At 41.3% G+C, this 14,048-nt stretch overlaps 1 protein-coding gene across 4 annotated transcripts in view; it reads right to left on the bottom strand.

Moving 5' to 3' along the window:
• Positions 1-6,226, bottom strand: part of USH1C (USH1 protein network component harmonin) — a 100,568-nt gene extending 94,342 nt beyond the window's left edge. For 2 of the 4 annotated variants that reach the window (XM_074954908.1, XM_074954910.1), the window contains exon 1: positions 6,075-6,223. In XM_074954908.1, the coding sequence (XP_074811009.1) occupies positions 6,075-6,110 (36 nt within the window). In that variant the 5' untranslated portion in view covers positions 6,111-6,223. Of the gene's footprint in view, positions 1-6,074 lie in introns of all 4 variants that reach the window. The other 2 variants (XM_074954911.1, XM_074954912.1) reach the window with 2 other exon arrangements.
• Positions 6,227-14,048: the final 7,822 nt, after the last annotated feature.

The raw sequence follows: 14,048 nt of genomic DNA, 5'->3' as shown, positions 1-14,048 counted from the left end.
TGCACTACGAGCTCATATTCAGCTGGTTACCCACCATGAGCTTTATTCATTTTCTGAGTCACTGCGTTGAAAAATACACTCCCCTAACATGCTACAGTCCCCTAACATGTGACCTAAATTTTTGGTTCCTAGATATTTGACCTAGCATTAGCAGTATTAAAAACATATGTTGTTCAAGTAAATCCAGCTTACCATGTGATCTAGACCACTCTGCAGAACTGAGCTGCCTCCTCCACCAAGTTTTGTCATCTGCAAACTTTACCAGCAATGATTTTGTTTTCTTCTAGATTATTGATAAATATATTGAATAGCATTGGGCCAAGAACAGATTCTAACTAGAAACGACCCCACTGGATGATGATTCCCCATTTCCTTTAATATCTTATGATTTGTTATATGAAACATCATCATTTATATGGGTTAATAGACCTTACGGGCCACATTCTGATCTCACTTAACCCAGTTTTACACTGTTGAAACGCTGCTGATTTATGGTAATGATTAACATCAGTGGGAGTGAGATAAATTAGATCTTTTGGTTTGTTGTGCACCAGAAGGCAAGATATTGTATATTTTGACTGATTCCAATAGATTATACGTCAACTGCATTAATACAACTAATAAAGAGATGCTGGAATGCTAAAGGTGATGCACAATCAAAAGAAAACAGCAACTATATGTTTCTGACTTGCCTAGTACGACAAAAATTAAAGAAAATTGTAGTTATGCTGTTGGTTCTTTAAGGCAAAAAGCAATCAACCATCCACAGTAGTCTCACGGTTCTTTAAACGTGAGACTACTGTGGATGGTTGATTGCTTTTTGCCTTAGGTACAGCATATCTGCTCTTAATCAGTTAAGAACATTAAATAGATTATTTGCTTTTATTTGCTGCTGTAAAACAACATTTTATTGCAAACAAAAACAGACGTAAGAAGCAGCAGAAGACAACATCAGCCTAAAAAAAAACTTTTAGGAAAAGATCCCCCACACGCACTTAAGGCTACACTGTCTGGCCATACAGATTTTGCTACATACAGTTTTTAATCTTTTTACTACCGTAATTCCCACACATCATATTTTCACTGATGGTCATGGATTTTGCATGTTCACAAAGAACCTCCTTCTGCTTCAATGGAGAAAGAAACACACTACAAGTTCATCTCCCTCAGTACAGTGTTCAACTCAGACTTCCACCACAATCACATAACAAACTGCATACTTGTGCACTAGGGTGACCAGATATCCTGATTTTAGAGGGATAGTCCCGCTATTTGGGGCTTTTTTTTTTTTAATATGGGCTCCTATTACCCCCCATCCCCTGTCCCGATTTTTCACACTTGCTATGTGGTCACCCTCTTGTGCACATATGTCTACCCTGCGTATTTGCGAATGTTGTTGAAATTGTAATTAAAGTTTTCTGTTACATGTGTTGTAAGGGAGATTAGTATGTTTCCTTATCTGTTGGAGGTAAAAGATGTGAAAAATGTATTATGTGGGGGTTAGCTCATGGTGAAGAGATGTCCCATAAATTGACATTTCCTTACTTTTAAGAACATAAGAATGGCCATACAGGGTCAGACCACAGCTCCATCTAGCCCAGTATCCTGTCCTCCGACAGTGGCCAATGCCAGGTGCCCCAGAAGGAATAAACAAAATAGTTAATCATCAAGTGATCCATCCCCTGTTGCCCATTCCCAGCTTGTGGCAAACAGAGGCCAGGGACACCATCCCTGCCCATCCTGGCTAATAGCCATTGATGGACCTATCCTCCATTAATTTATCTAGTTCTTTTTTTAACCCTGTTATGGTCTTGGCCTTCACAACATCCTCTGGCAAAGAGTTCCACAGGTTGACTGTGCGTTGTGTGAAGAAATACTTCCTTTTGTTTGTTTTAAACCTGCTCCCTATTAATTTCATTTCGTGGTCCCTAGTTCTTGTGTTATGAGAAGGAATAAATAACACTTCCTTATTTACTTTCTCCATACCAGCCATGATATTATAGACCTCTATCATATACCCCCTTAGTTGTCTCTTTTCCAAGATGAAAAGTTCCAATCTTATTAATCTCTCCTCACATGGAAGCTGTTCCATACCCCTAATCATTTTTGTTGCTCTTTTCTGAACCTTTTTCAATTCCAATACATCTTTTCGAGATGGGGCGATCACATCTGCATGCAGTATTCAAGATGTGTGCATACCATGGATTTATAGAGTAAACATGATATATTCTGTTTTATTATCTACCCCCAACATTCTGTTCGCTTTTTTGACTGCCACTGCACATTGAGTGGATGTTTTCAATGAACTATCCACAATGACACCAAGCTCTCTCTCGAGTGGTAACAGCTAATTTAGACCCCATCATTTTATACGTATAGTTGGGATTATGTTTTCCAATGTGCATTACTTTGCATTTATCAGCACTGAATTTCATCTGCCATTTTGTTGCCCAGTCACCCAGTTTTGGGAGATCTTTTTGTATCTCTTCGCAGTCTGCCTGGGACTTAACTATGTTGAGCTGTTTTGTATGATCATCTGCAAATTTTGCCCCTTTTCCAGACGATTTATGAATATGTTGAATAGGACTCGTCCCAGAACAGACCCCTGGAGGGCACCACTATTTACCCCTCTCCATTCTGAAAACTGACCATTTATTCCTACCCTTTGTTTCCTATCTTTTAGCCAGTTGCCAATCCATGAGAGGAGGTTTTTCACTGGGTGGTGAGGAAGAGTAGGATGTCACACTTACTCAACCTATAGTATTTATTGATATAAAAATTAGCTCAGTGAAAACCAGTGCAGTCAACAAACCCAACCAAACAACAGGTCAGGATTCATAATACTGAAAATGTTATAATGTCATTGTATAAATCAATTTATTTATATGCTTATCCTATCTCAAAAGGATATAGCAGATATAGAAGGCATTCAGAGACAGATGATGAAACCTGAGGCATGGAAAAACTTCCATATGAAAAGAGACTGGACAGATTGGAATTGGTTAACTTACTTAGTAGTCCAAGTCAGAGATTTAGGACAGAATTATAGAGAATAATGAGTAGTACAGAGAAGATCATCTGAGTACTTCAATTTGCACCCTTAAAATACAAAAAACAAGAAGGAATTCCATGCAATTAAAAGGAAGCAAATTTAAAACGGATAAAAGAAAACACTGTTGTCAGATTGCATAATTAATCAGTGGAACTTGCTACCACAAGATATCACTGAGGCCAAAAACCTGCAGGATTAAAGAGTATCGGACGTTTATATGGATAAAGAGAACATTCACAGTTACGTTAGACACTAAAAAAACAAAAGGAATGTAAACCCTTGTATTTCAGGGAGTAGGCCAACCTCTGGCAGGCATCAGGAAAAAACTTCCCCTAGGAGCAGATTGTTCCATAATTGCCCATTATTGGAGTTTCTTTCCTCAGAAGCATCTAGTACTGGCCACTGTCAGAGATAGGATTTTTGACCATTGGTCTAATCCATTCTAGCAATTCCTGTTACTATCAGTGCAGGCATTACAGGTTTAAAAATCAAATGCATTATTACTAGACCAATGCAGAGACAGAAAGATACTTTATGTAAGTATGAACACGCCGTGGCATATGGAAATTATTATTTTTTCCTAAATGAACTTCAATAAATGCTCCATTAAACCTAGAAGGGATGCAAACAAACCAATAATGAACAGTGTGATATTTCCTGCCCTTTCTAAATTCTGACAAGTTGGAAAACAAATTAATTCTAAGGAGTTTTGGTACAAAGAACATCTGTGGCCTGGTTGTTTAACATAAGTTAATTAGAGCTGTCCTTTGCATAAGGGTATATATAAGCTATTACTTGAAGTGTCAAATGTCACAAGATCACGTGTCTCAGAGTTCATATTACCTTGCTGCAGTTACAGAGAATGCTTTGAAAAATAAATGCAGACACTTTCATTAAGAAATAAAACATTATTAACAGAGTCACAAAATAGGGTTTGTTAATATGGAGATACTATGCACTCATTATTTCAGGGAATACTTACTACAGTTGTGTAATTTTGAATCCTAGGATACAACTAAGTAAATAATTTCCTTGTGGATTGTTTTCACACTATTTAAATCTATGACATTTCTTTGCTTGTAATTTACAATATTAATAAAATGTATCACTCACAAAATATTTTAATTATATGTGCATAGTAATCTGATATTCAGTTGAGATTTATTTATTCTGTAGAAAAAATATTGTGAAAAATATCAGAGCTATGTGATCTCAAAAACTGTAATGCAACTGAAATAATGCAACTTGAAAGTTAAACTTTCAAGGCATACTGCAGGGTCCATTTGTTTCTCCTGGCCTTTAAGAAGAGTTAGAGGATACCGAAGCACTAGGCAATATGTTGGGATATAATTTATATTTAGGGCTTCCGCTTGGTAGAAAGGAAGAACTGATTAACATTACAAAATCAAATACAAATGTAATTTGATGGATAGGAAACACAGAACCTGTGTAAGGGCATATTTTACTGTTCTAACTTAAAAGAATAAATATTTGAAGTTATGGATGCAAAACAGATTAAAATTAATATTACTGCATCACTAAAACCATGCGGTTTAACAGTTTAAGCAAGAGGCCTTATCCTGAAACTCTTTATTTAGGTGGGTAGTCGTTACTCTCACATTCCTCCTATTTACTTTCACTGAAGTATGTTGACAGTAAAGATTACTTGCATGAATATTTGTTAGCAGAACTGGACCCAGGATGATTTATAAATTATTGCCAGCATGAAAGGGAATAGGTCCAACGTCCAAGACCATAATTATTGCCTCAGAGACACAGGCCTATCAGATCTGTTGCCCAACCCAATGCAGAGTTAGAGACAATGATGGTTAGCAAGGCAGACATTTTATTAGACATTTCTAATCATTTGAATATTTTAATATCAAAACATATTCAGAGCTTTAATGTATGTTTCCCTATAGGTGCTTCTTCTGGGTCCTACTGCCTCATTCTAGACGATTTATTTATGAAAGCTTTTATTTCAATTTTATATTTAATACATAAAATACATTAATCCTCTCTTAAAAAGCCACCAAGGGGAACTGCAAAAATCAGTTGCCTGACAGAAAAGATCTTTAAAGGTTGAACTCCATTGGAAACTTGAAAGATATTTTTAGTGGTTGCTTAAGGCTGAGCTCAAATGCAAGACTCAATTTTTCAAAAACAGACATTTGCACACACCGTTATGGGCTTCACTGAATGAACATTTGTGTTAGTAGATTACAACCTTGCGTGTCATGCAAATTGGGTTGCTAGATACATAAAGAATATTTGCACATGATTTCACATGGCCTGCTGGACACATAAAAGTAAAGACCAAACAGAATTCCTCATCATCATTGGCCATTAATGCTGGTTCCTGCAAATGGTGATTATTTGGCTTCGGGCTTTCAGGCCTGGGTTTACTTTCCCCATTGTGAACTGGCTAGTATTGATTTGATTTGACTCAGATAGAAGAAACAAAACAGCTTTTGTTTAATAAACGCAGCCCTGCCAACTTGCCAAGTCTTATATCTTCCACGGGACACTTATTTTTTCTGAAGGATTTTTAAATCAACTTGAAAAGTCTCCTCTTCTCTTGAGGGAGTGTGGTGTGTGTTTTTCTGTGACATTTATCAAATTAACGGTGTCTGTTTTACACCGCCCCGGTTTGGGAGCCCTGTAATCCAGGTCAAATTCAAGAGATAGAAGACGGAACCAGCCAACTTGTCCGGCACGTTTCAATCAAGCCAGCAACTTTCTGTGCCTTGAACTAGAAGTGCTGCCCGGGAGCGAAGTCCCAGTCCTCCCGGGAGAGGTTTTCTCCCCAGGGCTCTGGGAGAAATGCTTTGTTCTGCTTCAAGCACTTCACGTTCACTCCCTTCCCCAGGATCCGGGTTAATTGATACCAAGAGTCCACAGTCCCAGCAAAATGTCCCCTCGCCTCTCCCAGCGAGCAGCAGCCACCGAGGCGGGCAGTGTGGTGAGAAAGTTACCGATTGCAAAGGGCAGAGCGGGGCTGCCGCGCGCGCTGCTCTCTTACCTTGTGCCTGAACTCCCGGGCTACCTTCCGCTCCATGACAATGGGGGGCCCCGAGGCTGCGGCTTTCCGCGGGCTTGTTTCCTGCTCGCGGGCAGCTGCTCCTGCGGCTCCGCCTGGTCCCCGGCGGACAGGCGAGCGGTGCAGAGCCCGGGCCGTGCGCTAGAGGGAGCGGCGCGGCAACAGGGCACCTGCAGCTCAGCAGGGTGCTCACCGCTTTCAGTCCCCTCTCCACCGCCAGTTCCTCCTGGCTCCCCTCCGCGTCCAGCCCGTCTCCCTCCTCTCCCGCAGGTAACCCCTAGCGCTCAAGAATCCGAGCGAACGAGCAGAGAGAGCCTTGACCAACAGAGAGCTCCGCTCCCCTTCTCACCCATTTTTGTAACTCTTTTCCTTTCCCCTGTGGCCAGCACTAATCATTTAAAAAAACAAAAACAAACAATCACGAATCGGGCTCCCCAAACCGGGATATTGACCTACAAATCATGAGTGTTCTTTTAAAAAACACATTTTGAAAGGGTTTTTTTTGGGGGGGGGGCGGGGGTTGAACCTTTAGGGTGTACTCAGCCAGGTCTTCAAGCATTTCTCTGCGTCTATGACAGCATTGCCAACTCTCAGGATTTGATCAATTTAGTGTTTTTCTTAAAGCCCTAGGTGAATACTTCAGACATTTCAGCTTTCATAAAAAACAAGAAGTTTTTAGCCTTTGTAGTTGAAGCTCAAACGCTCCAGCACCAGGTGGCAAATAAAAGAGAACCCAAAGTAGGTTTTTGTTTGTTTCTTAGGGCTGCATTGATTCGTGATTTCTGAATGCTTGGGGTTGTCAGTACTACCACAAGAATAAAGATATATTTTTTTAAATGGATGTTGAGATTTTTTTTTTAATGGATGTTGAGAGAGAGCCCATCTTTCCAGGGGCTGGGGCTTTAATAAAACCAACAAATATTGCCAGACTAATGACAAAAATCACTAGAGTTGGTAACACTGTGATAATTCTCTTGGGTAAGGCTGAGAGCATGAAGAATCCAGTGAGAGTTTATTGAACCAAAAACCTTGGCAATTTCCCATATGAGTTTTAAATCCTGGCATTCTTGGTATGCTGCTCTTTGACCACACTAGAGTGAAGAGGCTCAGCACCTGGCACAATCTGTCTGGCAGTTTCTAAAGCATTGGTGACATCAGTAATATTATTTATAAATGCAAAATATTTGGGGCCATAAACCGACTTTTCATCTGAAAAGTCATAAACACCGTGGTGTAATTTAAGTGACTTTTCTTGCATCCTATCAATACAAATCAGATACAAAGTTATGACAAACTATAAAAACAAGTCTGCCAAAATAAGGGAATTTAGATATATTTGTTTGCTATTCTTTCAGTCCCTCCTTTAGTACTTAGTTATTGCAGCTGAGGTGGGCCTGATCTTAATTATGAGAGCAATCCTTATGCAGATGAGCAATCCCACTGAAGACAGTGGTTACTCATGTGAGTAAAGTTACGTACATGCTTAAATGTGTATAGGACTGGAGCCTAGGAGCTTCTAAAAAGAAAAGAAAGATTGGGCCCCTGGTCAGGAGCCCAGTTTGAGGCTCATTTATGTCAATATCAAGTTTTCCATTGATTTCAGCAGGCTTTGGATCAGGCCCCAGATGCAATTCCTAAACACAATGGGAAGAATTGAGGCAGATATGATAGCAGCCTCACCTCTGCATGCTTTGCTTTCAACCCGGCCCCACTTTAAAAAAAAAAACAGTTTTTATGGTTTTTCAGCAATACACATTCATTTACTTAATAAATATGACCTAATAATATGCATTTCTATAAAACAATGTTACAGGGAAGTTACATTATTATAAATACGTTAGCCAACAGGAAGACAGCAGGGTTGGTGATGTGGGATTCTGATTGCCGCACAACAGCAATGCAAATAAATAAAAGCTCAACTTAGATGGTCTCCAAAATACATTTTGTTAAAAACTGTATACTTATGCATTATGAAATGTGCTATATGCATATAAATTGTTCAATTATAACATATACTGTACTAACAGGAATAAATTGCAGACCAAGAGAAGACTAGGCTGAAAATTCTGGTCCCCACCGCACTCTCTTTGCATTATTCTGGAAGGATAAATGGAGTTGGAAACTGACCGCATCTCACAGAGTTGACTCCTGCACCACCTCCTCTGCATCCAGAGAGAGAGAGAGAGTGAGTGTGTGTGTGTGCGCGCGCCTGTGTGGCTGGCAGATAATTTATTGGAGATGTTAAAAGTTGTCTGAGTTTAAACCTGGTTGGGGTAAAACCTGTAATTGGCTCCTTCTCTTCTGCCTCACTACACCAGCAAAACATAGGCATTGCAGAAGATGTGGACCTAGGGCTCTTACTAATATTTAAGAGGACAAGAATGACACATTCAATATATCCACTGATCTTTAGTAGAGACACATAATATTTTCCTGAAACATAGACAAGAGCCTGACCCTAATGAGAGGCAACACACAGCTGAATGAAGAGTAAATGCACACAAATAGTTGACAGAATATTTGATGCAGTTTATATTATAGATGGAACTGGTGGCACTGCTTATAGTCAAAGCTGCCTTACACTTTCCACTATAGGACCCTGTTTTCAGTTGCTTATAACTTTACTAGACTTGGACAATTGAGGCTGTAATTTTCAGTGCCTCAAGCTGATTTTTTAAGTTTCAGATAAAACAATTCAGCTATTTCCAAAAATGAGATTAGTGGAAAATACACTATTTAGTCCAAATTAAAAAAATCCTGACAACTGTTTTAAATGGTCTAGGACCTCCATGCTTTGGAGCAAGGACTTTACATTTAGCAAGAAAAGTTGCACCTTGTACTGTTCCCATGAAAAGTCACCCAAATTAGGGCAAATTATAAGCCTTTGAAAACCTCAGTTCTCACATGCTCATTGGAGGTTTTGGGAGTTTGGTGGCTAAATCCTGTGAAGATTCTCCTTTCACTGAGCATGCACCATCTCACAGCAGTAGTGGCTGAGAAGGACTTCCCTGAAATTACTTCTCTCAGCTAGTAGGAACTGATAGGCTGCTCTCAGTCCTATGCCCAGTACCACAGCTGCCTTGTGTCCTGCTGGCACCCAGCCTACGTGGAGAAGAAAGCTGCCTGAATTGAATGCAGAAGGGACAAGAAGCGGGCCTAGTAGAGGGAATAGATGAGGCAAAGAGCTTGGAGTGGAGAGTCTGGGCCTGGGACAGGGATTTCATGAGAGGGTGGGGCTGGGTGGAAGACAGACTGGAACTGGCTGGGCAAAGAGCCTGGGAGCTGGGGTGGGGGTAAACAGAGACCAGATTGGGAGCCACTGAGACCAGACAAGGAGCTGGCAGGGGAGACTAGGACTGGAAGCCTGAGAGGACTGAGATAAATCAAGAAGTTGGAGGTGGGATACAGGGGAGCCTGGGTTAAGGAACCTAGGAGACTGGGGTGAAGAGTTTGGTGTAAGACTGAGATTGGATGAGGATCCTGGAGAGGGAGTCTGGCAGGCAAAATGAGAGGAAGACTGGGACAGTCCTGGAGCCTGAAGAGAGAGTTTAAGACAGGAATTTGGAGCATGGGGAGGAGAAGGAAGAGGACTGAAAGAATCAATCCTGAAGCACTTACATGAGAGGAAAGTGATCAGGAACAGTCAGCATGGATTCACCAAGGGAAGGTCATGCCTGACTAATCTAATCGCCTTCTATGATGAGATTACTGGTTCTGTGGATGAAGGGAAAGCAGTGGATGTATTGTTTCTTGACTTTAGCAAAGCTTTTGACACGGTCTCCCACAGTATTCTTGTCAGCAAGTTAAAGAAGTATGGGCTGGATGAATGCACTATAAGGTGGGTAGAAAGTTGGCTAGATTGTCGGGCTCAACGGGTAGTGATCAATGGCTCCATGTCTAGTTGGCAGCCGGTGTCAAGTGGAGTGCCCCAGGGGTCCGTCCTGGGGCCGGTTTTGTTCAATATCTTCATAAATGATCTGGAGGATGGTGTGGATTACATCCTCAGCAAATTTGCGGATGATATTAAACTAGGAGGAGTGGTAGATACGCTGGAGGGCAGGGATAGGATACAGAGGGACCTAGACAAATTAGAGGATTGGGCCAAAAGAAATCTGATGAGGTTCAATAAGGATAAGTGCACGGTCCTGCACTTAGGACGGAAGAACCCAATGCACCGCTACAGACTAGGGACCGAATGGCTCGGCAGCAGTTCTGCGGAAAAGGACCTAGGGGTGACAGTGGACGAGAAGCTGGCTATGAGTCAGCAGTGTGCCCTTGTTGCCAAGAAGGCCAATGGCATTTTGGGATGTATAAGTAGGGGCATAGCGAGCAGATTGAGGGACGTGATCGTTCCCCTCTATTCGACATTGGTGAGGCCTCATCTGGAGTACTGTGTCCAGTTTCGGGCCCCACACTACAAGAAGGATGTGGATAAATTGGAGAGAGTCCAGCGAAGGGCAACAAAAATGATTAGGGGTCTGGAACACATGACTTATGAGGAGAGGCTGAGGGAACTGGGATTGTTTAGTCTGCAGAAGAGAAGAATGAGGGGGGATTTGATAGCTGCTTTCAACTATCTGAGAGGTGGTTCCAGAGAGGATGGTTCTAGACTATTCTCAGTGGTAGAAGAGGACAGGACAAGGAGTAATGGTCTCAAGTTGCAGTGGGGGAGGTTTAAGTTGGATATTAGGAAAAACTTTTTCACCAAGAGGGTGGTGAAACATTGGAATGTGTTACCTAGGGAGGTGGTAGAATCTCCTTCCTTAGAAGTTTTTAAGGTCAGGCTTGAGAAAGCCCTGGCTGGGATGATTTAATTGGGGATTGGTCCTGCTTTGAGCAGGGGATTGGACTAGATGACCTCCTGAGGTCCCTTCCAACCCTGATATTCTATGATTCTATGACTGGGACAGGGCCAGGATGGAAGAGACGGGGTCAGGCTTAAGAAGCACAGGAGCTGAAGGATCTGTAAGCACTAGAGAACACTCCCTGCCAAAACCTGGGGTGAAACAAACAAACAAACAAGCACATCCTTAACTTTATTGCAAGTTGTATCTTCGTTAGGCCTAGGAAGTAAGAGAGATGAGAGAGGTGAGTAAGATCCTTTATTGGACCAACCTCTCTGGCGGAACCAGGTGGAAGGTACAAGTTTTCAAGCTATACAGGGATCCCAATTGCTTGCTTCATTTCAAGCGACTGCCTCCAATATGTCTTGTCCCTTCTCCTTAATCTGGCCCAACTTGTATTTAGCTCAGGCATTCTGCTTCCTTCTCCAAATATGAAGAAAGTCTCTATGTAGCTCAAAATCTTTGCCTTCCACTAACAGAAGTTGGTTCAAAAAAGATATTAACTCACCCATCTTGTCTCTCTCATATTTATCTTTAGGCACATGAGTAGGCTGAATGCCTTCAATGAGACTACTCATGCATGCAGGACCAGGGTATTAACATGGGATTGTGCCAGATAAATGATTTTAGTGGGAATTAGATGCTTAACCAGCTTAGGCACCTTTATACATCCCACTAGGTGCCACTCTGTATCTTTGGGTGCCTAAATACTTTTGAAAAGCTAGTCCCAAGTAAACTGATAGTATGCATTGCAACACACTGGCAAGTAGCTTCTAAGCAGAGAAGTGATTAATATGGCATTTCAGTACACAGACTTTCAAGCCAGACATTTTCACTGCAGAATGCAGAAATAGGTATGCAATATATTTTAATTCCATCTCATTCAAATGTGACACCTTCCACAAAGTAATAGTCAATGAAAAGTGAAGTAATTATGATAGTAAATTATTTTTAAAACACTGTATATCTGAAACCACAAGGCCTGATTTCAATCTTGCTTGCCCAGTCTCTCCCCTGCCCCCCCAATCAGCATAGCTCCATTTCCTAACTGGGATCAGAATCAGGCCAGCGTGTCCTAACCCAAATCTGCTTCAGTCCTCCTAGGCTGATCTCATCTTGGGAATTTCCCTTGCTAATATCATTTAAGGCAGCAGTTCTCAAAGTGTGGGTTGCAACCCCATTTTAAGGGGGTTGCCAGAGCTGGTGTTAGACTGGCTGGGCCCAGAACCAGATCCTGAGCCCCACTGCCTGGGGCTGAAGCTGAAGCCTAAGCTGGAGTCCCACTGCCCAGGGCTCAGGCTTCGGCTTCAGCCCTGAGCAGCAGGGCTCCGGTTACAGGCCCCCCCACTGCCCAGAGATGAAGCCCTTGGGCTTAGGCTTTAGCCCCACTGCCTGGAGCAGCAGTGCTCAAGTAGGCTCAGGCTTCAGTCCCCACTCTTGGGGTCATGTAGAAATTTTTGTTGTCAGAAGGGAGTCATGGTGCAATGAAGTTTGAGAAGCCTGGATTTAGGGTTTATTCTCCTGTCACTTGCACTGGTACTACAACAGGGTAACTCCAATAACTTTAACAGAGCTACTCCTGATTGACACATAGAAATGCAAAGAGAACAAAACTTATAGCCTACTTACTTCCTCCTGTAGACAGAATGGCATTTTGCATAAAAATATAGATATGATAAAACAAATACCGCCATACACAAGCTGGAAGAAACGAGAATCAGTCAAATTCATTCTGTGGGGAATGCATTTATTCAACTCCTTTAGAAATTGCCCTAAGTCCTTCCAGCTGATAATGCCAAATTGCCTATTGGTAGATCAATGCTAGCCAAATCTCCTTCCTTCTGTATGTTATTAAACTGTGCTAATGCCCTCAAAGCCTTGTCAATGCTACAAAAAATTATCCAGTGCTGACACTGCATGTCAGCAAGGGGAGCAGCTGAAGATGTTTTAATTTTAAGTGTAGACAAGGGCAAAAATGTATTCAGCACCATTTCAGAAATCATTGTTAGAGCAGAGGTGCCTCCATCATACAAACCTCTTGTCTTCTCCCTATAGCAACCCCAGCACCAAGGGGCACTTTAACAACTACTTCTCCCAAGCACAAGATGCATGATCTTATCTTTCCCTTGTCTCCTACATAGATAAAATAACATGAAAGGTAGCAAGAAGGCCAGTTATACATAATGTATAACTTATCTGCAGAACTCACAGCTGCAAGATATTATGGAGGGAAATCTTTTTGTAAGAGGATTAGACATATAAGATTGAAAGATAAAATAACTACTTTTTTCATGCTTCAGGTGATAAATTAGTCAAGTGAAGTCAGAAAGAGCAGGGGTAATGCAGTGTTAGATGTATTATGGAGATTTTATACCTCCTCTGGAGCATCTGGTATAGAACTCACTGGAGACAGGATAATGGACTTGATGTACTATTGGTCTGTTCTGGTATGACAGATGTCACGTTACTGTGTGTATAAGCACAAATATATATGTATACAAGTCCACAAACCCATCCCACCTTCTGAAACAGCATGCTTGAGATCTGGTAAGCTAGTTCTGAAGGTTACATTATTTCAAATATAAACCATATTAAAATTTGATGCAACTCTTTTTCCTTGTTAGCTTTGGGGAAGAAATTCCTTCTTAACAAATATAGTACACACAGACATCAAAATGGGCTTGCTGTTGGTTCCAGACGTTGTTTTTTGATCCTTAAGAAAGTGGAAAAGATAGACAATGCAATCCTTATTACTTACAACCAGTAGAAAGGTTTCAGTGAAAAACAACCTTGCATACTTTTATAGTTGGTCCCAAAAATGGATTGCGTTATCTATTTTGCCTGTGTCACCTGGATCCTGCTGCTTTTGATCTGTTTTCATAATTCCCATTGATGTCAGTAGAATCAAAGGCAGTATACCCTGTGGGCCAGTGAGGGGAGATGGTGAATATGGGTCCTACCTTGAACTGAAGGCAGTGTACAGCCTAACATACCTGTTCGGGATTATTCAGAAATAATTGTGGAGAAATTAAAGAGGAGAAACCTTTTCCTGTCTGTCTTTCTCACTTTCAGTCTCCCCAATGTTTACAGATTGATATTTTCATCAAGAACT

This window comes from Natator depressus, chromosome 6 (assembly GCF_965152275.1).
Source record: "Natator depressus isolate rNatDep1 chromosome 6, rNatDep2.hap1, whole genome shotgun sequence".
Taxonomy (NCBI): domain Eukaryota; kingdom Metazoa; phylum Chordata; order Testudines; family Cheloniidae; genus Natator; species Natator depressus.
The sequence above is the reverse complement of the archived record's forward strand: the minus strand, read 5'-3'. Positions and strand labels throughout refer to the sequence as shown.